At 45.8% G+C, this 21545-nt stretch overlaps 1 protein-coding gene across 1 annotated transcript in view; it reads left to right on the top strand.

Moving 5' to 3' along the window:
• diaph2 (diaphanous-related formin 2) overlaps positions 1 to 21545 on the top strand; it is a 436878-nt gene that overhangs the window by 249686 nt on the left and 165647 nt on the right. Inside the window, exons 20-21 of the mRNA XM_080007732.1 lie at positions 3353 to 3451; positions 7344 to 7438. Coding sequence (XP_079863858.1) covers positions 3353 to 3451; positions 7344 to 7438 — 194 coding nt within the window. The remainder of the gene's footprint in view (positions 1 to 3352; positions 3452 to 7343; positions 7439 to 21545) is intronic.

The raw sequence follows: 21545 nt of genomic DNA, 5'->3' as shown, positions 1-21545 counted from the left end.
GTTTTTTTTTACATTTTATTTTATTTATTTATTTATTTTTTATACAAAAGACGGACGTGAAAGGCCGGTCCGCCCGGCGGTGTTCCTCATAGGTGTCACGCTCCTCCCGCAAAACGACGGCGTTATCGTACATCAGCGTGAAGCCTATTTATCCTTGACTGGAAGGTTTTTGAAGCCTGGCATGCGTGGTCAGTGCCTCCTCGAAAGCATTTAACTTCCTCCTCCTTGAAGGGGGCTGTCTGGCCCTAAGATACCACTGGAAGTCAAGCATTCTATATTCCGGGACGCGCTGGTGCGTAGACATCATTAATTCCTCGCACTTTTTCACCTCCTGCACGAGCCCAGCGTGTCTCTGCTCAGCTCATAACTTTTCTTGTAGTCCGGGGCCGTCTTTAGGGAACTTAAGAGGCGGCTTGTTTCGGTTGTATTCATGGCGCGGCCCCGCTCGCCTCTTTATCTTCAGAGCCCGATACTGTCTGTTTTTGCTATTTATCCACACCCTGTTCATCGGAACGCTGCACACCCCCCACCATCACTTGAATTATGTCTCTGTGAGAAGCGGCTCAGTGTTTTTATTGTGTAACGACAGCTCCGAGCGAACCTGCCCGCTGCCAAAACTGTCCCCTCGTTCACTCCCGGCGCCGACGGTTTTTTAAATGGATGCACGGGAGACGATGTGAACAAATAGAAAGCCGCGCCGGAGCAATGGCAATGTTTTCATGACTTTCTTTTTTTTTTCTTTTTTTAAAGCCACCAGGCAACCCGCTGATATACGTCTCAACTCTTGGCGACGTAGTTTGATCAATTCTCTGGAAGCCGCTCTGATGAGGAGGTTAGAGCTTTCTTGGCAGCGCCGAACTCAAACAGCGATACAGTCCCAGACGACGCCAACAAAAGCAAGCCAGCGCCGTGGCTGTTAACCATCTGGTGCAAGCATGCCACCTCGCAGTCGTCATCTCTGCATACCGTGCTTCAGACTCTGCTGCAGACAGACTGCGTGCTCGCCCTCCAGGAGCCATCAGTCCGCACGCCGCGCTCGCAGGAAACATGTGACATGTGGCATAATTGACTCAGCCGGCAAATGATGTAGCTGGGATCAGTCAACTGAGGCATCTTTTTGGAGGGCCGACCGGAGTCGCTCCGAGGGCATGAGTCTTATTCCAGATTATTATGCGCAGTTTTATTCTCTAATCGGAGATGGCGGAGGTCCCCAAAGGGGGGCGAGGGTGAGGTCAACGGAGGCAACCGGGGGAGGGAAAAAATAAATAAAAATTCCGGGTTTGGCCACTCCCCAGGTGAGAGTGTCCACTGACAAAGCAGGAAAGGGAACCAGTTTAAAGGGAATAGTTGAGTTTAGTTCTCATGCAGCCAAATCCCCCTCCCGCTCTTGTTTAATTTACTCCTCACTCTCGGGGGCCTTTTTCTCTCCCAGGGAGGTCATTGTTTCCCCGTATTTTATTTTTTTCCCCGGCTCTCGGGTTTCCGCTCCCTCAAGCTGTTGTCTCCTGAGGAGCCCGACGTGGTTCCCTGGAAAATGGCCACATTGCCGAGTTGGGGAGCGGGGAACCAGTGCACAAACATGAAACTAACTCCACGGGCCCGCTGTGCCGAACTCACAACATGGCGGCGGCCATGCCACTTGCACCGCGATTGGACTCAGGATGATTTGCTGTGGCGGAGGTTTTATCAACATGCAGGGGGGAAGAGCTCGGCGAGGAAGGGAACGGCCGGCGGAATTGGCATGGGGGAATCCTGGGAAATTCTTCATCAAGTATCTCACCCGCATGTCTGGGGTTGAGTTGCGCGGGCGGGCGGGCGGGCGGGCGGGCAAATGGTAAAGTTCAACAATGCCGCGGTTCTATCAAAGGCGCCACTGGCAGCAAATATTTTGAAGGGCAAATAATTGCCCCCGCATTCCCTCATATCTCTGTGAAATTGTTTGCTTTGAGGGCGGAGCCGTCTCCCCCGTCTCACCCTCTGAGTAGCTTCTAGGTTAGAGTGCACGCAAAGTGAGGTGCCTGCTCGGATACTGATTACAGAAATTTAATCCATGCTATTGTAGCAGCGGGACGCGCCTCCCCCTCTTTTTTGGTGGGGCGGGGCGGGGGGTATACAGTGTAAACAATCTCATCCCCGAAGTCAGGCGCTGACAGCGAGCTCTGGAGTTGGGTTTTGCGCCTGCAGCACTCCTTCTTCTGACTGCCCAGGAGATGCTGCCTCTTTGATTGTTTCTTCAAATATGCAAGCCGCTGCTCAGGGAGCGGCTTGTTTGTTCTAGATTTCCTGGGAGAGTCCCACCTTGGGCTTAAATAAATAGAGGAGTTGTGATGATTAGCAGTGAAGCGCGCTGCCTCCCCTACAAGCTATCTGGAGGAGGAGGAGGGGGGGGGGGGCGGGGGGGGGTTCAGGGCCTCCTCCGCCTTGGCCTGGTTCCGTCTACATCCACATCTGGCTGCCTTTTTCTCTTTCTGCCAAAATATGTTTAATGTTAAATGCGCCTCTGTTATGCTTTGCTGTGAAACAAAGAGAGTTGCCGTTGAGGTTGTCATCTGTGTCACCGCCCAGTTGGGGGGGGGGAGTGGGGGTTCTCTCAGTTTCACAAAGGCCTCGGTTTTTTTGGTGCCATCCATCCGTCTGCCCTGAGACCAGTGTCATGACCATGTTCGTCGAGCTATCGTCGGTTTCCCGCTGCTTTGAAATGTTATTTATTGGTTGTTTGGTCAGCTCTAAAGGGAGCTGAGGAAGGCGAGCGCTGAGCTGAGCTCTGCTCTGCCCTTTCTTAGGGTTTCCTCCGGGTGGTGCGCTCACTTTGACCTCCGACAGTGACCGGACGACCTTGTCCCTTCATCACTTTCGTTTTCGTCGTACCCTCCTCGCTCAGGAAAAAACGGGGATTGAGCTTTCTTAAGTGAACTGCCGGGAACAAAATGAATTGCTAAGAAGTCCTGTTCATCCAGCTCGACCTTTTGGAACAACTTTGACATAATGGCGGGAGATCAGTTGGTGCAAACATGAGCTCTTTATGTTTTTGTTCAAACGCGAGGCCTTCACATGTGTTAACTCTTGGGGGTGGAAGGAGTGGTTGTTAAATGCTGCTGTCGCAAGTCGAATCCATCGCTGGTGGGAGGAGAGACGCAGAACGTAATGACATCTGCACGATACATCTGTTGCTGTGAAACTAACAGGTTACGCCACCTTTGCCGTTAATATTCAAACAACACTGTTCTGAAGCTGTTTTTACGACGCTCGCACACAAAAGTGTTGCCTACCCTGATGCGTTCTGAGGTGCCTAACTTAACGTGGCGTGAGAGTAATATGACGACGCTGAACTTGCCTTGTTTTCTGTCTGCAGCGAAAAAGGAGGCGGACGAAACGGACAGCAGGATAACGCAATTCAAGAAGAAGGCAAAGGAGCTGCGCATCCTGGACACCAAGACGGCACAAAACCTCTGTAAGTCCACCGAGTTTTCCGTGATATCCCCTCGGATGGCATCGACTCGTCAGCGTGGACGCGGCCCCCTCCGTTCCCCGGGTTTGTGTGGGGGGGGGGAGCATTTTGGAATCATGACGTGGCACATCCCGAGCCTTTCAAGCCACTTTGAAACCAGAAACTGTCCGAAACAAATTTGACTTATTTCCACCGCGGTCAGCCCTTTCCGTGCCAGTAATGTCAGCATTGATTTTGTTGTGTCATATTACTCCATTTGCAAGCCCAACCGGTATCTCCTGAAGCCTCGGAAAGGGATAGAGTTTCACCTGCCCTCTCTGAAGTCTCCTCTTCCCAATAGTTTAGGCATCCCAACATATATCTCGTCTTTTATAGATCAGATGCTTGAAATGAATCAAGCGGAAGGCGTTGGGATCTTCCCCTTGCACCCACCCCCTGGTGGACGGAATGTGGAATAACACATAAATATTGGGGCTGTCAATTGATTCAATTATTTATTCAGATTAATTGCATGATTGTCCGTAGTTAAACTTGGTTAATTGCAAATTAATCGCATAATTTATTTCTGTTCAAAATGTACCTTAGAGATTTTCTTCAAGTGTTTAATAGTGTAATCGACATGGGAGTGGATGCTCGCTTTATGCAAATGTATATTTATTGGGAATCAGTTAACAACCAAAACAATGACAAATGTTGTCCAGAAACCCTCAACGGTTTCAGAAAAAGATGCTCAAATCACAGCAAAGCAAGTCCAACAGGCAACAACAGAAAAGATGGACATGTCCACCTGCAGTGCCGCGAGTGGCAGCCTCTCCAGCCGCCCTGTCTGTGTGTGCTGTGTTCTTTGACCCTTTTTTTTCAACTGGGTTTTCACTTTGAACTTTTTTGACTGCCCGCATCGTGTAGATCTCTGTTCATCCTATGGATGCGGCTTTTTTTCTCATCTGCAAGACGGCGGCGGAAACCTTGTTTATCCAAGGGAGCGGCTGCTCTCACTCCAAACAATGGGGCACGCCGGCAATGTTTGCCCCATACCGGAGGAGCGTCCCCGTCCGCTCTCACAGTCGCCAATCCCGGTAAATCCACATCGGCGTCCGGAGTGTTGCCGGTCAGCCACGTAAACTACACTCCCTGCAGGTCATCTGGTTCCTCAGCAGGGCGGCCAGCTCGACGGTCTCGACGGCGAGTTCAGGTTCCTCTCCGGTCCGTTCCAGACATTTCAAAACTCTCTCTCTTCCCACATTTAACAATAAACATTATTATTGACGGATGGTGCCGTCTCCTTTTTTTTAAAATGAAAATGGAGGAGCTGTTTACTTAGCAGGATAAATTAACGCTCGAAAAAGAATTACATAACTAATCTTGCCCACCCCTCCCTTAAAAATAAAGAATTGTCTTTGCCGGTGAAACATAAAACGTTGTGTTCCTTATCTTTTCGATAGTTTAACGGCCTTTTTTCATCCAAAAAAAAAAATACGCACGAGTCCGGGCTTCCATTTTCCAAGGATTTAGCACCGTTGAGAGTGTATCTTTCCTCCCATTGGCTATATGTATGTATATATATATTTTTCATATATATATATATATATATATATATAAAAACGTGTCACCTTTTTTCTCTCCCACGCCCCCCTCACCCCTCTAACCTCCCCCCTCCGCCAGTGAATCTCCTTCATCCCCATCTCCATAAAGTGTGTGTATGAATTCATTACGCTTGAGACACGGGTGACTGCCGGAAGCCCTTCCAGGTGATGGATGGGAGGAGCATGCCGAAGCAATTTTTATTGTCGTTGTCCCCCACACGCCACCACCCCCACCCCCACCCTTTAGGGGATCTCTCCCCCGCCTCCCCCCGTCTGAATATCCCTTTACCTTAGATACACTATACTTCACACTGCGGCCCGATAACTCCTCATGAAATATGCATGTTAAATGCTAAGATCACAGGTCAATGACCACTCCCCACCTCAACCTCTTCTTCCTGCTCTCGTATGTGGCATTTTTTGTCTTTTTGTGTGCGGAGATACGCGACGGAATACATCAGGGCGGGAGATGAATATATGTATCGGTTAGAGATAAATCTCCACATCGAGGGTTGAACAAGTGCGAGCGGGAATAGAGCGATGGAACGTCAGCATATGCAGGGTGGAGGTGGAGGGCGGTGCGCGGGATTCATCTCAGAAATATCAACAAATATGCGTCTCCCTTCCAATATCCTTTCCCGTGAAGGAGTTTCATATCGTCGGCTCTCTCTCTCCCCCCCCCCACCACCACCACCCAAGCAGATGACAGATGAATGAGTTCATTAGGGAGAATATGTTGGCCTGGTGTCAGGGATGGGCAGATGAGTGGAACATAAGGGAAGCAGAGAGAGAGAGAGAGAGGGAGAGAATGTATCCACACATGTACCAGCGCCAGCGTGCGGGTGTATGGGCTTTGACAACGTTGATGGGTGTTGCGTCGCTGCCGTCTTTGATTGCCGCCCCGGCAGATGGGGGGGCTCTTGTTTTGGGCGACGGGCGTCTCACCTCGTGGTGAGGCGCATGCCGCTCCCTTACATCCCGCGTGCTCCCTGGCGTCGCCTTGACGCACACCGCCGCCTCGTAGATCACGTCCCGGCACCCGCCCTTGAACCCGACGCCCCCCTGTTCAGCCATGATGTGTGTTTGTGTTTGGAAGTCAAGGATGCAGGCTCAGTGAGGAGTGGGTGGAGGAGGAGCGGAGGGTGCGCTGATGGGGGAGGTGTCAGTGACAGCTCCTGCAAAGTAGAGTAGCATTTTGTTTACCAGCACTAAAATCCCCTGGGGGGGGGGGGCGCAGTTGTTTGAAATGTGGTTTTCAGGCCATCGCTAGGAAAACACAATCAGTGAGGTCCAGAACCCAGGTTTGTGTCTCATCTCTAAAATGTTGTTTTAATTTATGACCAAGCTTGACTCGTAAGTGTCCTAGAGACTTCAACTGGACGACTAAATGAATAATAACTTTCATTGATCGTGCCTTTTGGAAATTTATATTTTTCTTAGACAAGGGAGGCTCGAAAAACAATTTTGACGGCCTGAAAAGCATTAGAAAGCTCAAGCAATATTCCCTGCAAACGGGGCAAGACTGTCACAAGAATCCCAAAAGGTGCCGTTCTGACTTACTTGGATGCACACATGGATGGATGGATGGATGGTTGGGTGGGTGGATGAATGGATTGGTGTATAAATGGACATACAGACAGATAGTTGGACAGAGAGCATCCAGTCCCCAAAGTGTGGGCGGCGCAGCAGATGTTTTCTGAATTTCCCCCGGCTCGTTACCAACCCTCCAGTCGTCTCTTCCACCTGGACCCTCCATCAGCGCCCCGGGTTTTACCGCAGGCACCCACAACGCCGCCCTCCCTGGAGAATACCGCAAACCGTACCCGCGGCACGCTGTTCGTCCTCCCAAACTTTCATTAACAGGTACGCCCGAAATAATAATAACAAGAAGAAGAAGATGAAGAGAACAAAGCTGCAGCGTCCTAGACCTTCTCGGAGGGAGAAGCTCGGGGGGGGATCCATCACCTGGGAGGCTCCCGACACCTTACAACATCACATTAAACGATCGGCCGTTCTAAGCCGTGACGTCTCCCTTCATGATCTCTGTCACGACGGCACAAACAATCCCATCGAGGGGATCGTGTATTAACTTCCTTTTATTTTCTTTATTTTTTTTGAATTTTTTTTTCAAGGGTGACAAATTAGCCGTGTGGTCATTTTGTCTCGGGGGGGCGATGAGTGGTGGTTGAACCCTGCGGTCCGATAAAAGCAAAAAAAAAACAATGGATGAAATGACTCTCTCTCTCTCTCTCTCTCTCTCTCTCTCTCTCTCTCGCTCCCCCTCTCTCTCTCCTCTCTTTCCATCACGACAGCAATCTTCCTGGGCTCGTTCCGCCTGCCGTACGAAGAGATCCGGGACATTGTGCTGGAGGTGGACGAGGATAGACTGAGCGAGTCGCTCATCCAGGTGAGACCCCGCCACGGACGTTCTGCTTCCAGTTTGTTTTTTTGGGGGGGTTTTCGTACCCGTGCTTTTTTTTTTTTTTTTTTTTTTTTTCTTCTTCCCCCCGACATCCGATCATACGTGAGCTCGTTTTACGCTTTGTTCACGCCGCCATGCAAATCCAGCGCCGCTTGCGTCACGTAGCTTGACGGGTGGCTCCGTGACCCCGTTTCGAATTTAGTCTCGCCCGTTGGCAAAGTGTGAGCCGCCTCCCTTCACGCACCCCATTCATCCCTCTCTCATAATGGATGATGCAGGCCGCAGCTTGGCAAAGTTTTCCCCAAAACTCCACCCCCCTCTCCTCTCGAGCCTTTTGTCTTAAACCATGATTGATGATCCCGCTCAAGGGCTCCTATGTTTAGTCATTGTTTCTGTTTTTCTGGTCGGAGAGAGCGCGGCGGTGGAGGTCGGCCGAGGTGCAGACGCATCGACGCGGCCGTCCCTCTTCCTTTTATCAGCAACCCTTGACTTTTGTTTCTCACTTTCAGTTTGCGAAGCGGGGGGCGTGGAGTCGATAAAAGAAGAGCGGATTTCAATATATGGTCCTGCCGATGCAGTGGCTTTCTCTCGGGTCAATGTGGTCACCGGGGGGGGGGGGGGTTCTCCCGAGTTCCTTCAGTCAGATAATTTTATGTTTTTGGGAAGACAAGGCACACCTCGGTCGTGATGATATGTGTGTCCCTTGATTCCAGCTCGTTGTCTGCCGCAGTAATGATGACAAATGGCTGGATGGTGTCCGTCTTGGGGAGCAGCGCCGCAGGATTCATATTTTTTTTTCCTTCTATTAACCTTTAATTGGCTGGCAAGCTCGCCCAGTACAAAGTGTCCGCACATCAGACCTCCCTCTGTTTTGTGGAAGAGAAAGAAACCAAACCTATTCTGCCTTCGTCCTTTCCTTGGCAAAGTAGAGGTATTACAGATTCATCAAATAGCTTTTCAGCAACCGCATCCCCCCCACCCCCCAAATTCATAGTTCCCAAACGCTGCGACAGGGAAGGAGCAGACAACAATCAGGCAATCAACAACTAGTCAACAAATACGTTGATGACCTCAATGAAAAGCAATGCAAGCAAGCTTTTTCAATGAAAAAATGATATGTAATGTAAAAAAAGCGGCGGTGGAGCAAACCCTCATGATAACAACCCCATGATATCACACATACCACTACCTTCATCTGGCCACACTCTTAACCTTGAATATCTGCTTGCCTGTGCAATACCCAAACAATACAAGAGTAGTTTAAGGTTCAACGCATACCTTTGCATTCAAGGAACAGGATGGGTGGACGGACGGATGGATGGATGGATGGATGGATGGATAAACGATTGAATAGATAACAGCCGGTCTGGCTGGCCGGCGATTTAAGAGTCAAAGTGCCATCGAGTGGAAATGAGTATTTTTGGGAGCTGCTGCTAAGCGGTGCATGTCAGGGAGCTCCAGTTGGAGCAGTCCGCCGTTTGCTGCAGGCGAGAGGCTCCCCCGCTGTTCCACACCAACACCACCAGCGTTGTTCCATCCACCCGGCACTCATCAAGCTGATTAATCACTCCACACCACCCATTTCCAGCCGCACGCCAATCATCATTTACCAACACGGACAATTGCTCACAAACACTAGAGACTATAGTCATATGTCCACTAAGTGTAGGCAATAAAAAGAGAAAAAAAACAAAAAACTCCAATGTGCAGTGGTACGCCCTTGTGTTATTGTTACGGTGAGTGAGCTTGTGATAATGACAAATGATGGCACTCAGTATAAAATCAAGGGGAGTGATTGGGGAAAAAGACAGTAGGTTAAGAGTTCATTTTGATGAGGTGCAATCACCCTTCATTTTCTCCCTCCGTCTCGCAGAAGGGAGTTGGAGTGGAGTCAAAAGGAGACCGAACATGTCCGTTTGATGAATCTGGGTTTTCATTAATCACCTCCATATCGTCACATTTCCCACCATTCACTCACGTGGCACCGTCCGCTTTTACCCGTAGTTATGCACCGAAGGTCTTGCCACCGTTAATAGAAGGATTAGATATTCGTTGGTTTCACATTCAGCCAAATGGGTGAAAACAGCCAAATATTTTATGTCAAATGCAGTATGAAACCATTTCATTATGGAATTACGTCAAAAAACAAGTTTACATGTCACAGCAGTTTGCCCGTGTTGAAATTGAAGCATGCCGAGCTACTCCTGATTTGAAGGTGCTTGGCTGCAGCCAGGCTACCCATGTGAAGAATGCACTGTAGTCATCTAACATACAGACCAGCGGTAGCTTACTGCACTGAAGCTACTCGATATACTTGAGAAACATCGACTTTGACATTCTGTCATTTTTTCGTGCTTGTGGCATGCTTTGTGCCTTGCATTTATTTATTAATATATTTTGCTATTGCATGTAACCCAGGGGCAATGTTTCACAGTCTTAAACAATAGCGGCTGTGTAAAACCTTGCAATATGAAAATAAACACCATTCAGGTTTACCGGTAAGGACTATGAGCATATCCAAGGGAAACTGTTCTCAGTTTTACCACAGCACTGGAACCATAGATATAAAATAATGTATTTTACTGAGGTCCGGACGTCGCCTTCAAAGGTCTGCCGTCACCGTTGTGTATTTGGGAGAGGTGAGAAAGGCCTGAACACAAGGGAAGAAAAGCAGGACGGACCTGAGGAAGGAGGAAGCTTGTATCCTAAACTATATTCAATCTTATTATCTTGCCGCTCTGCCGACATGTCTAATGTAATCATTTTTCAGCAGAATGTGGCAGCACGCTGGCCTTGACGTAGCCCTACGATGTGTCACCCTGGCAGAGTGGATAGATTGGAGTTGATTGGCTCCCCTTATTCTGCATTAGAGCCCATCAGCGACTCAGAGATGATGTACACATCGGCCAACGCCAGGAGACAGGCTTGGCTCCCGCTCGCCGTCCAGCCACCATATGAATCCCTACCGTTGAACCCTCGTTTTCCCATCCATGTGCCCGGCATACAGACACATATGCAAACAGACAGACGGTGTGTCGCCCCCACCCCCTCATCGTCTATTCCATGTAAAGCTATGTAATTTGTCATCCAGCCAAGAGCTATGATATGTGTTTACATGTACAATGACAAACTAAAGCTTCACCCCTTCTCCATACCGCTGAAACACCCAACCAGCTGCAGTGTTAATCATATTTTAGGCTTAGTGACGGTGGAAGAAAGGTCAGTCCTGGAGATCAGGTTACCTTCATTATACGCATGGAAACATCAACAACCACCCTTGTACAAAGCCCTCGATAACCCTAAAACGAAAAGGTGGACAATAGAAAAACAAAAACGAAGGTTGGCTCAATGAAAAGAATCTGCCCGTAAAGCCTGGCGAAGGTCTGCCGTTTAAAAAAGGGCTGACAGGCAGACAAAGGCTTTCATTCCTATTGTTTGCCCACAGCAGAATTAGCAATGGACGGGTCCTGAGGGTGTGCATTGTGCTTAGCGAGGGCTGGCACGTGGCTCAGGGCTTCGGGGGTCTGGTGGCATTGTGTTTGGCCTTGAGTTTGACTCTCATTGAGTCCTCCGGACCCCCTAGTGCCTGACGCAGCACCCATGCTAAGGGCATGGACATCAATTCAGTGAAAGTCCCACGACTTGTGCCAATGTCGACCAGACCACTGCATGGGGCACTCAACCGCTGTCTACCCTTTTCCTAAGTGTACTGTATGTTTGTGTTCCCTAGAACGTGGGTTCCCAAGCAGGGTTTTATTATCGTGCTAGAGGGAGTGAGGTTTTCAGGCCATGCAACGAATTAGAACATAGAGCCATGGATGTTGTTACAATCTATATTTGAACTAATACTCGTGTATATTTCTGAACCCATGTTTGACTTTTAGGAATTTCTCAAATCGTCCAAGGCCTTGCGACCATTGCCACGGGCCTTTTTACTGTAACCGTTAGCGCCCCAGTGAACCAGCATGGACTATCAAGAGTTACCTCACTGGATGGTCTGTACAAGTGCACTCAGACTATCTATGCCATACACCAGTCTGAACCCCTTCTATGTCCCCTCCAAGAGAAGCGTCTTTTTTCTTTATTTACCCTCAGTTCAAGTAGATAATTAACAAGGAAGACCCAAGCAAGGGTAGTCCACTGCCAAGGAGTTTTTGTTTTAAGTCGGCCCTCTTCTGTTCTTAATCTCTCCAAAAGCCCCTCGTAGCCTCCACGTCTCACTGGGAGGGCTTAATTGGCATAATGATGGTATTTGGTCCCGTGCCCTTACACTTCCTGCCAACTGAGCACGAGAAGGCCAAACAATTCTCAGATAATTAATATGCACTTGAAGACTGGGTTACTTTGTGCAGCAATAGTACAGTAGTCTATAGAGAAAGGGAATTGGAGCATTTTAAAAAGTACACCCCATCAACTATTTATCCAGTTATTTTTGTGTTTGTTTGTTTGCTTGTGTTGCTATTAATCTATCCCTATTAATCTATGCTATTAATCTATACCTCATTCATTTGAAATGTGAAAAATATCAGTGGATTCTAGGAATGCTAGTGGAGCCACAGAACTGTCCTCCCTATGCCACCTTTCTTCATATCTCAGCTTTTTCTCCTTGGGCATAATTCCTCTTCAGCGTTTCCGCCGGCCTCCCGTGTTGCCGAATTGGAACAGCTTGGTTTTTTCCTTTTTTTTTTTATGTTTTTTTTTTTCCTGGACAAAGAGAATGCATGGATGACAATTTACAGCTCCTTAAAGTGTCTCCAGTACATACACGCCCTTATCCAAGGCCCCCAGGCACATATAGGCTTCTGAGGTCTAAGCAGCTTTTCTTTCCACATAATACGAGAGCGGGCCGCGGTCCCTTTTTCAGCAGACCCAGGGATCCTGTGATGTCCAATTATGGTTGTTTTTCAAAAAAATCTTGTCACATCAAAGCTCATCACTAGACTGACCTACGTGCATTAGAGCGAATGGATACTCACAAAGGAGAAAATAGGAATGTGCAAGGATATCTAGGACCATTTCGGAAAAGGGAATTCGACTTTTTTTTATGACATGCTTTTAATAATTAAAGTAACTTCATAGACATGTATTCAGCGTATTAGCATTTTGTTACCAAATATTTTACGATGGATAGATAAACCAACCTACTGAGGGGCGAATTATCAAAGAAGTGCATTGCGGCTCCTAATAGCACCATGATCGACCCGGGTTTTACTTAGTATTTTTAGGATTATGTAGCGTGACTATAAAACATTTAAATAGTATGAGTAAATCTATAATAAAACATACTCTTCCCACACACTCTTCCCTCACAGTTCAGTTCATTAATTGCATGAATAAAATGTGTATATATAGTTAATTTAACATATTTTGCTTTACCATGAAGTTCCGCACCGCTGCACTAGAGGCCATTGCCTGTGGAGCTGTCCATGGTCCTGGGGTTCGATGTCATCTGTGGTTCAATGCCAATTTTGACCACTTTATCACTACTTCCTATAACTTTTAGGTTTTTTTTCAATATCTTTTGAGTTTAATATGAATTATAGAACCACTTCTGTCAGCGCTTGTGGTGTGTAAGTGTCAACAAGTTTCGTTTGGAGTGCGTTTTGAAAACCATGGACTGCTGCGCGTTCCGCTACCTACAGATGCTGTGACAGTAATAATGGTAATAATGTGAAATAATAATTTACAGATCACTGGAAAGTCTTGGCGTTACACCCCTTTTAAATCCACTTCAGTTGCAACAGCCCTCTGCAGACGGTCATGCACCGCTGCCTTTTCTCCTTTGGTCTCTTGCAGTTACCACCAGGTCTCTGCAGACGGTAATAGCGTCACTCTAACTGCATGTGGCTTTTAGCACCGGTGTTTGTCAATTAGATGTTATTTGCCACGAGGCTCATTTGCATAGAAAGGGGGCAATTTTTAACCAAATGCATGCATAATACCTCATTTAAATACGTGCAAATAGCACCGCCGCACCGAAACACTGGCAACACAGCCAGCGGTGCATTTCACTGTTTGTGGTTGCTTTGTGAATCGGACGCTTGCTTTTTCTGTTATTTGTGCCAGTTTAGAGGCCGCAAAAGTCTCGCCATCGCTTTGTGAATTCCCCCCTGAGACTATTATCTGTCTGTCTCATTGTATACTGTATACACCAAATTGGGTTAAGACAACTTCTTTGCGGCTCCTTTCGCACCCACAGTGCCCCTCCCAGCCTCGCTGGGGGAGATGAGAGAGAGTCAACACTAAATCTTTTAAGCACGCCCATTTTTCAGCGTGTGTGTGTGTGTGTGTGTGTGTGTGTGTGTGTGTGTGTGTGTGTGTGTGTGTGTGTGTGTGTGTGTGCGCACGTGTGTGTGCGTCCGTGTGTGTGTGTGCGCGCGCGTGTGTGTGTGTGTGTGTGTGTGTGTGTGTGTGTGTGTGTGTGTGTGGTAAGCTAACACTCATCAGTGGGTGATGTGGCCCTCGGGGCTTGTTTTGTGGAATATCAGAGTGGCTTCTCAATGTTTAATGCCAGCCAATGTATTTTACATTACCCCATCTCCTTTTCAAAAGGAAAGGCTAATGACTAACACTGCACCGCCGCCATTCATTTGTAATTAGAATTGCCCTATGTTCTGCGCAGAAGCACTGGTGAGAGTTCCACAAATGGATATGGAAAATTAAGCGTCAAGCTTGCTTTTGTATTTTGGCTCAGCATGCCTTAATGGGTAATGTGTCTACATAATTCCTCACCATCATTCTGTCATTGTTTGATACCAGGCTTTTACTGAAGCAGTGGGAAGCATTTATTTAATTTAATTGTAATTTTATTTTACAGAGAGTATTCATAGATGTAGTTCATACCTAACACAATCTGATGGAGTGAGAAAATGTCCTCATCAGGATGGAAGACTGCCATTTGAGTTTGTATGCTGGCTGCATGTAGCTCCAAGAAATAAATAAATACATGAATAAAAGGGATTAATTGCAGTAAATGCAGTGTCTTTATCCTGTGGGGTTGACCACAGGATAATGATATCAGCAGGTAATGGGTCAGTTGATATAATATATCTGTGTCCAACATAGTGTTAAAATACAACATTGAACATTGTTATGGTGACTGTGTAACTAGCCACCCTTGTACCTAATCATACTTTGGAGTGATATTGTTTGCCAACCACTACCCAGTAAATCAGGTTTGCCAGAATAGCATGATCGTTAGACTAGAAACATCTAGTCTACTATCCTGTCTTCACTAGTCGACACTCAGACACATAAAATGAGCTTCACCACCCATTTCTATCTCTCGGCAAAAAAAATCTACCATGCTTTGAAAGGTCGGCGGCAAATGGGGTCAACGTTCAAATTGGCTGAACTTTTAGCAGCAGAGCGCTACAATGCCTGGGTTTGAGCTTCATTGCACTTCAGGCAGCTTTAGTCAGATCCCCCGAGGTCAGCATGGAAACAACTAAATGTTGAACATTTTATTAAAAAAAATTATTTTAAATGCAAGAGACCTATGTCATACATGCCATATAAATGGCATAGGTCTAGGCCACCTCCATACATGCTAAGATTGGTTCCAGTGCACTGGCCTGCAGCATCTTAGTACATCCGACTTGCTTATAAATCTTTCTTGCTTTGCGCCACGTACTACTTCCCTTTGGCTCACCATGGCAACAACCTTTGCAGCCGGGCCTTTTGTCCTAGCCTTGCTTGTTATTATTGTTTATCTCTCTTGTCAATCACAGCGGAAGGCCATGATGCTCCTCCATATGCATGAGGCCATCATTACCTGAGCTCGCCCATTGGCTGCAGGCTCTGGTGGCAGTCATGCCAGCCTTTGTTGGGCGCTGTAACAACAGGTGACTGGGGCGGCCTGGCACTGCGTCGGGAAATCATTTGCATGGCGGAAAGTGCACATGTGGGGCAAGGCGATAAGTATGGCTGCACATCGGGATTGTAGGATTACTGCCTAAGCAGGGCAAACTGGGTCCCCCTTGAGCTTAATTGTGGTTTATTTTGGCACATAGCACATAACATCCCCTCCTGCATCAAATGCTAATTTAACAATGAAATGCAAAATGCATTATGCTGATTTTTGGAAGGCTGGGAAAAATAACCCAGAGAGAAAAAAAAAAAAACACAAGGAGCATCATCAAATAAATCCAGTGAAAGGCAGCAGAAGAAGAGAAGAGTCGGCTTGGTGCAATAACAAATACGCTTAAGAAAGTGATGGCAAGGACCCAATGTTCTACATGTTCTTCTCACTGATCATCACCGTGCTGCTGGTCTCCTGCCACCAGAGCAGCGCCAGGTACTGGTTCGCAGGTCTGAATATGAATTAGGAACACACACACACACACACACGCAACCAAAATATGCACACATACACAATTCACCTCATGTTACTGTATATTTTGATTAGGCGCGGTCCATGCAGCGGCTCCTCTGGCTGTATATCCTTAAGGGAGTGAATATGAAGAAATAAATACAGCTAACATGTTGCTCTGTGTTTCCGCTCTCCAGCCCAGTGTCTTTGTTTGGGTGACAGATGGCACATCTCTCAGAGAGACACACTCAGACAGCAGCCTCTCCAAATAAATTAATTGATATCACTGTTTTGTATGCCCGCCCCGCTCCGCTCCATTGATTGACAGACTCATCACAAGCCCGGCTAAATTAAGACCATTCAGCAGCGAGAGGTTTTGGAGCGTCTCACTCCAAGGTCGAGTTTTGACGCTGACGATGGAAATACAGGGTCATATATTTAATGTAAATATAATGCGGGAGGGGTTCATCATCCAAAATAACGTGGAAAGATTCAATTGAATTTTTATTTATTTGATTTATTTGACAGGTGCTGTGCATAGTGATAGACATTGCTGGTTAATTCATTGAATTTGCCAAAATGTGTTGTTGTTTTTTTAACTTAGGGGTTAGAATTCTATAAGTATAAGTATCCGTCCGTCCGTCCATCCATCTTAACTTGAGTCTCTCGCTTCCTCTCTCTCTCTCTAAATCATCCCCCCATCCCATGCGCTAATTGAATCTCCATCCTGCTTCCACACTGTCCCTGAAAGTTGCGTGCAGGTGTTTCCACATTTAAAAATATGAAATTAAATCTCCAGATTTCCTTTTTTTCAAATACAAATTTAATGTCACGCCGGGTCTGTCAGATTTCAGAACCTCGACCTTTCAAATGAATCTCTCTCTCTCTCTCTCTCTCGCGCGCTCTCGCTCTCTCTCGCTGCATTTCTCATTTAGCTTAATGCCATTTTGGAATTTGTCACACCGGGTTTGTCGCCTGTCACTCTCACTCTGATTTTTCAGGTGTTGGCGCGGTGGAATAGTTCATTATTTGGCTGCGAGAGTCTTCGTTTAAGATTATGATGATTTATTTTTTAAATGTTTTACTACCTATTCAGCCTCTTTGGTTTCAACGGCGATAATCTACTGCTTCCCAGTCGCCCAGAAATGTATCTGGCTTTATTTAATCTGTGACCTCTTTGTTTTGCGCTCGCGTCATTTCTTCGCAGCGCAAATGTCTGTTCTCGACGATTCCGACGCCGCCTTTTGTTTTTCCTTGTTGTTCGTCGTTTGTTTGATTCTGCCGAAGGACCAACTCTGTTGATGATCTGTCAGCAACAACTAATTTCACACTATCAAGTCCCTGAAACAATGTCGTGTCATGAAGGCGTCGATGTTCGACGTGGGAGGTCGCAGTCGGCACCAACTGTCAACATATCGCAACCTCATATTTACAAACCCGTCACCACTTGGTTTTTTCTTTTGCCTTTTTTTTTTTATTTTTTTTCCCCTCCACTCGGGTGCATCCGATTCTCTGCGTCGGTGCTGCTCATTTGAAGTCGAGGTCGCAATCGCGCGCTTTGTCACTTTGTTTTGTTTCGTAACTCGAAACTTGAATCGGAGCAACTTTGGGGATGACATAATCAGTTTGAAGCCGTCAGGTAAAAGCGGCGAGGTTTTGGGACCTGTAAAGGTGGCGAGCTGCTCGTGTCTTTCTCTTTCTTTCTCTTTTGTCTTTTGTGTTTTGCCCCCCCCCCCGTCTGAACCGCAGCCCCTCGCTGAACTTATCAGGCTGGGAAAAAAATCCTGCGGCGACACCCATGTTTCCCCTTCATCACAGAAATAAATAACAATCATAATAATAATAATAATAATAATAATAATAATAATAATAATAACAACAAAATAAATGCGAGTTGTGTCACATCGTAACGTCACAAAGTTCAGTGGAGAATCAATTAAAAGGTGGAACATGGCGCTCGTAAAGCAGATCTGAAGCAGATATCACCCCACCGCGGGGGAGAGGAAGACAGAGTTGACTTACATCATCTTTTAGGAATCAGGAGAGGCCGCTTTTTTTTCTTTCCTTTTTTTTTTAGAAGATCTACTTTAATAAAGAGTTTATTGCTCTGAGAAAAGCTGTATCGATTTCCCTGTCTCTCACACTATATCTGGAGGTTTCATGGTTTTCATTTCATTTTGACACCGCTGCTGGGAATATGCTTCCCGCCGAAAAGTCCATCTAACAATCCAGGCATCGTAAAGTGGGTTGTTGGGTTTTTTTTTTTTTGTTTTTTTTTTCATGTAGAATCCAACAAGGCCTACCTTTGGAAAGATATGACCGAAGTTATAGACGGAAGCTGGCCTGTCGTATAAAAGGTCTGAGGTGATCGGGAAGTTCAACTAAATATTGTGAAGATTATGCATTCCAGGAAAGTAAATGTTTACCAAAACAAAACAACTCCGATGCACTCTTCTATCAGAAAGCTAAAAAAGTCTTTATCTAAGATGGCTGATAGCTATGTAGGTAGGGAGGTAGGCAGGTCGTAATCAGAAAATTGCCGTTTCAATCCCTGGTTCTCCTGCTTGCGTGCTGGAGTGCCCTTGCCCTCGAGCAAGACACTTAACCCCATGGCTGCCTCAATCAGCGTGTGAGTAAGTTGGAAGTCGCTTTGGACAGAAGTGTCTGCAAATTAACATAATGTAATGTAATGGGTAGGTAGATAGGTACTGTAGGTAGGTATGTAGGTAGGCAGGTAAATAGATAGATAGAGAGATGGATAGGTAGATAGGTAGGCAGATAGATGGATGGATAGATAGATGGATAGATAGGAAGATGCTTGTTGATTTGATGTTTTCTGTTACTTGCTGTTGTTGGTGCACATGCCAATAAGCAGTGTGTTAATCCTCGCCCGGAGCGCTGGATGGATAGATGGACGGACGGAGGGGTGGGTGGGCGTGAAGAATGACGGACGGACGGAGGGATGAAGCGGTGTCGCTCGCATCCAGACGGCACAGTGGGTGTGGGGGCCTGCAGCGAGGAGTCTGGCCCAGCATCATCACCCAGCCTCCCACATTGCTGCACATATGGCGCCGCCTTTTGTGTCAATTGTGCTCGATGGGGCTCCTTCTAATGAACCAGACGACAGACAAATGAAACGACAGCAGCAAGGTGGTTCCATCGCTTCACCCAGCGCTCTGCTCCCACTCCAATTTATATCAATGCTCGGAAATGTGTTTTTTTTTTTTTGTTGTTGTTTTTTGGCGGACAAAAAAACAAACACAAAAACAAAACACAACACAAATTAGGGGGTGTCGCTTTGGACATTGGCTTCAGAAAGTCACGCTGGCTTTTGTCTCTGGTCGGGGTCCTGCGTTTTGAAAGAATTATTGTTCATTCCTAATAAAATTAATTCCGTCTGTACTGAGAAAAGGCCGCTTAGATTCAAATGGTTGGTTTGCATAAAGTACATTATTCATTTTTTCTTTTGCTTAATATTATTTATCATTCGATTTTAAAAAATGCAGCCCTAATGGGCACATTTAGCGGAAAGCACGTCCATCAAAGACCATTTCCCCTCATTATTGTATATTTGCTGCACAGGATCCGTCTGAAAGGTAACCGCACTAATTGGCTCTCTCACTTTAGAAGAGCCGAGCCACAGAAGGAAAAACAGCTAAATAATGGGACTTCCAAAATAATTAGCCGTGACGCTTGTATTGTACACAGTGACTGATTCCCCTCCTTCCCGCTGCAGCGTTTATCCTCAGGATCAATGGAACGTTGTGAATGCCGAGCTGTGTTGTCATAGAGGGAGAGGAGGACTATTTGAAAACAACATTGATTTCAATCTTTTTTTTTTTACACACAGTTTGATATGTTTTATGGCTGAAATGCCACCGATGCTTTTATTAGTCGTGTGAAAAGTATGAAACAATCTTTGTGATTTCTGCTTATTACTTGTTGAAACATGACATGGCCACATGTTGATCTTTAGACTGTCTCACCATATGTCCTATGATCTCACACTTTAACTTTTGTTTTGCAGTTAAATCCAGTTAAAAAGGTATAATACATTTTGTCATAGTCTGCCATAAGTAGTGAGCTAGTAAGCTACAACTGTAAGTGTTGAAATTGGTCAGTGGAATGTGTTTGTACTGTATTGCAATACTTCTACTTATTACATCTATGTTTGTTGTTTGTTTTTAAAAACCGGTCTTGATCAATGAGAAAATCCAACAGATGCTCTAGGTCTCTATAACTTTATATGATATACTGTAGTTGATACACATACACACACATATATATATATATATATATATACACACACACACACACACATACATCCCCTTTAATTCTTCATTGCTATTTATTATGGAGTGATGGAATAGGTTATGGATGGATGGATAGATAGATAATTACAGTAGATGGATGGATAGATAGATAATTACAGTAGATGGATGGATGGATAGATAGATAATTACAGTAGATGGATGGATGGATAGATAGATAATTACAGTAGATGGATGGATGGATGTATGGATAGATAGATAGATAGATAGATAATTACAGTAGATGGATAGATAGATAATTACAATGGATGGTTAGATAGATAGATATATAATGACAGTAGATGGATGGATAGATAGATAGATAGATAATGACAGTAGATGGATGATAGATAGATAGATAGATAATTACAGTAGATGGATTAAGTAGATTGGATTGGATAGATAGATAAATGGACAGATGAACCTGCAGATAGTCTGAGGTTTTCTCCATCATTGTCATTGCAGCTCACATAAAAACAATAGGCAGTAATAAAGTAGTGAGTTTAAAAATAGAAAAAAAAAAACAGTCATTATGTCATAAACCTAAGAATTAGCTGAAAAATTGGCATTTTTCAATAAACCTCAAGATTGGACCAGAAGATAGAAAAATGTGAAAATAATGTAAAATAACACTAAATAAATGTAAGAAAAATTATAAAAAACAAACATACAAACAAGCCAAACAATAGATGAGGAACCAGGAAAATAAAGCTCCTAAATTATGAACAAACAAAAGTTTGGTAAAAGGAGCCTCATTGACGTACATAATGACCTTTTGGTTCACGACATTTGCCATTTCCGCCTCATAATAAAAACCTCCGTCGTATATATTGAATGGTATTCCACACGTCAGAGTGACACACCGAGTCTTCCCGACACCCACTATTCCCACAGAAGTGTCCTTTAATTAATCAAACTAATTAGCTGTTTTTTTTATTTATTTCTATTTTAACACCATTGGCAAGCCACGCATTCAGGGCTTTCTTTGTGCTGCTTTCCCCTCATATGATCAAAAGGCTTCATTATCAAGGCTCGGCGGCTCGCTGCAGACTCTAATTGGGACTGCAGGGGGGAAAAAAGAAAAGAAAAACAAGCAAACCCTCCCCAAAAAACAGGAACTAGCCAAGCCTGCATAATTTCTCTCTCTCTCTCTCTCTCTCTCTCTCTCTCTGTACTGGTGAATTCCCTGGACAGAGGCTGGACAGAGATGTCATCATTAGTAGCCACTGGGCTTTTTCGGCTTTAGTCGGTAGCCATCCTTCCATCCATCCATCCATCCTTCCATCTATCCATCCATCCGTCCGTCCGTCTGTCCGTCCATCCCTCCGTCCATTGGTGGTCTGTCCCTGTCCCCATGTCCCAGTCTGCAATGCATTCTGGGAGATAACGAGCCAGGATGCTTTGGTTGCAGAACCGGGGAGGGAAAGGCCACCGTTTTCCTCATTTTCGCTTCCCTTTTCCTCTTTTTCCG

The sequence above is a fragment of the Zeus faber genome (assembly GCF_960531495.2).
Source record: "Zeus faber genome assembly, chromosome: 10".
NCBI classification, from domain to species: Eukaryota; Metazoa; Chordata; class Actinopteri; order Zeiformes; family Zeidae; genus Zeus; species Zeus faber.
This window is presented reverse-complemented; position numbering and strand designations above follow the sequence as displayed.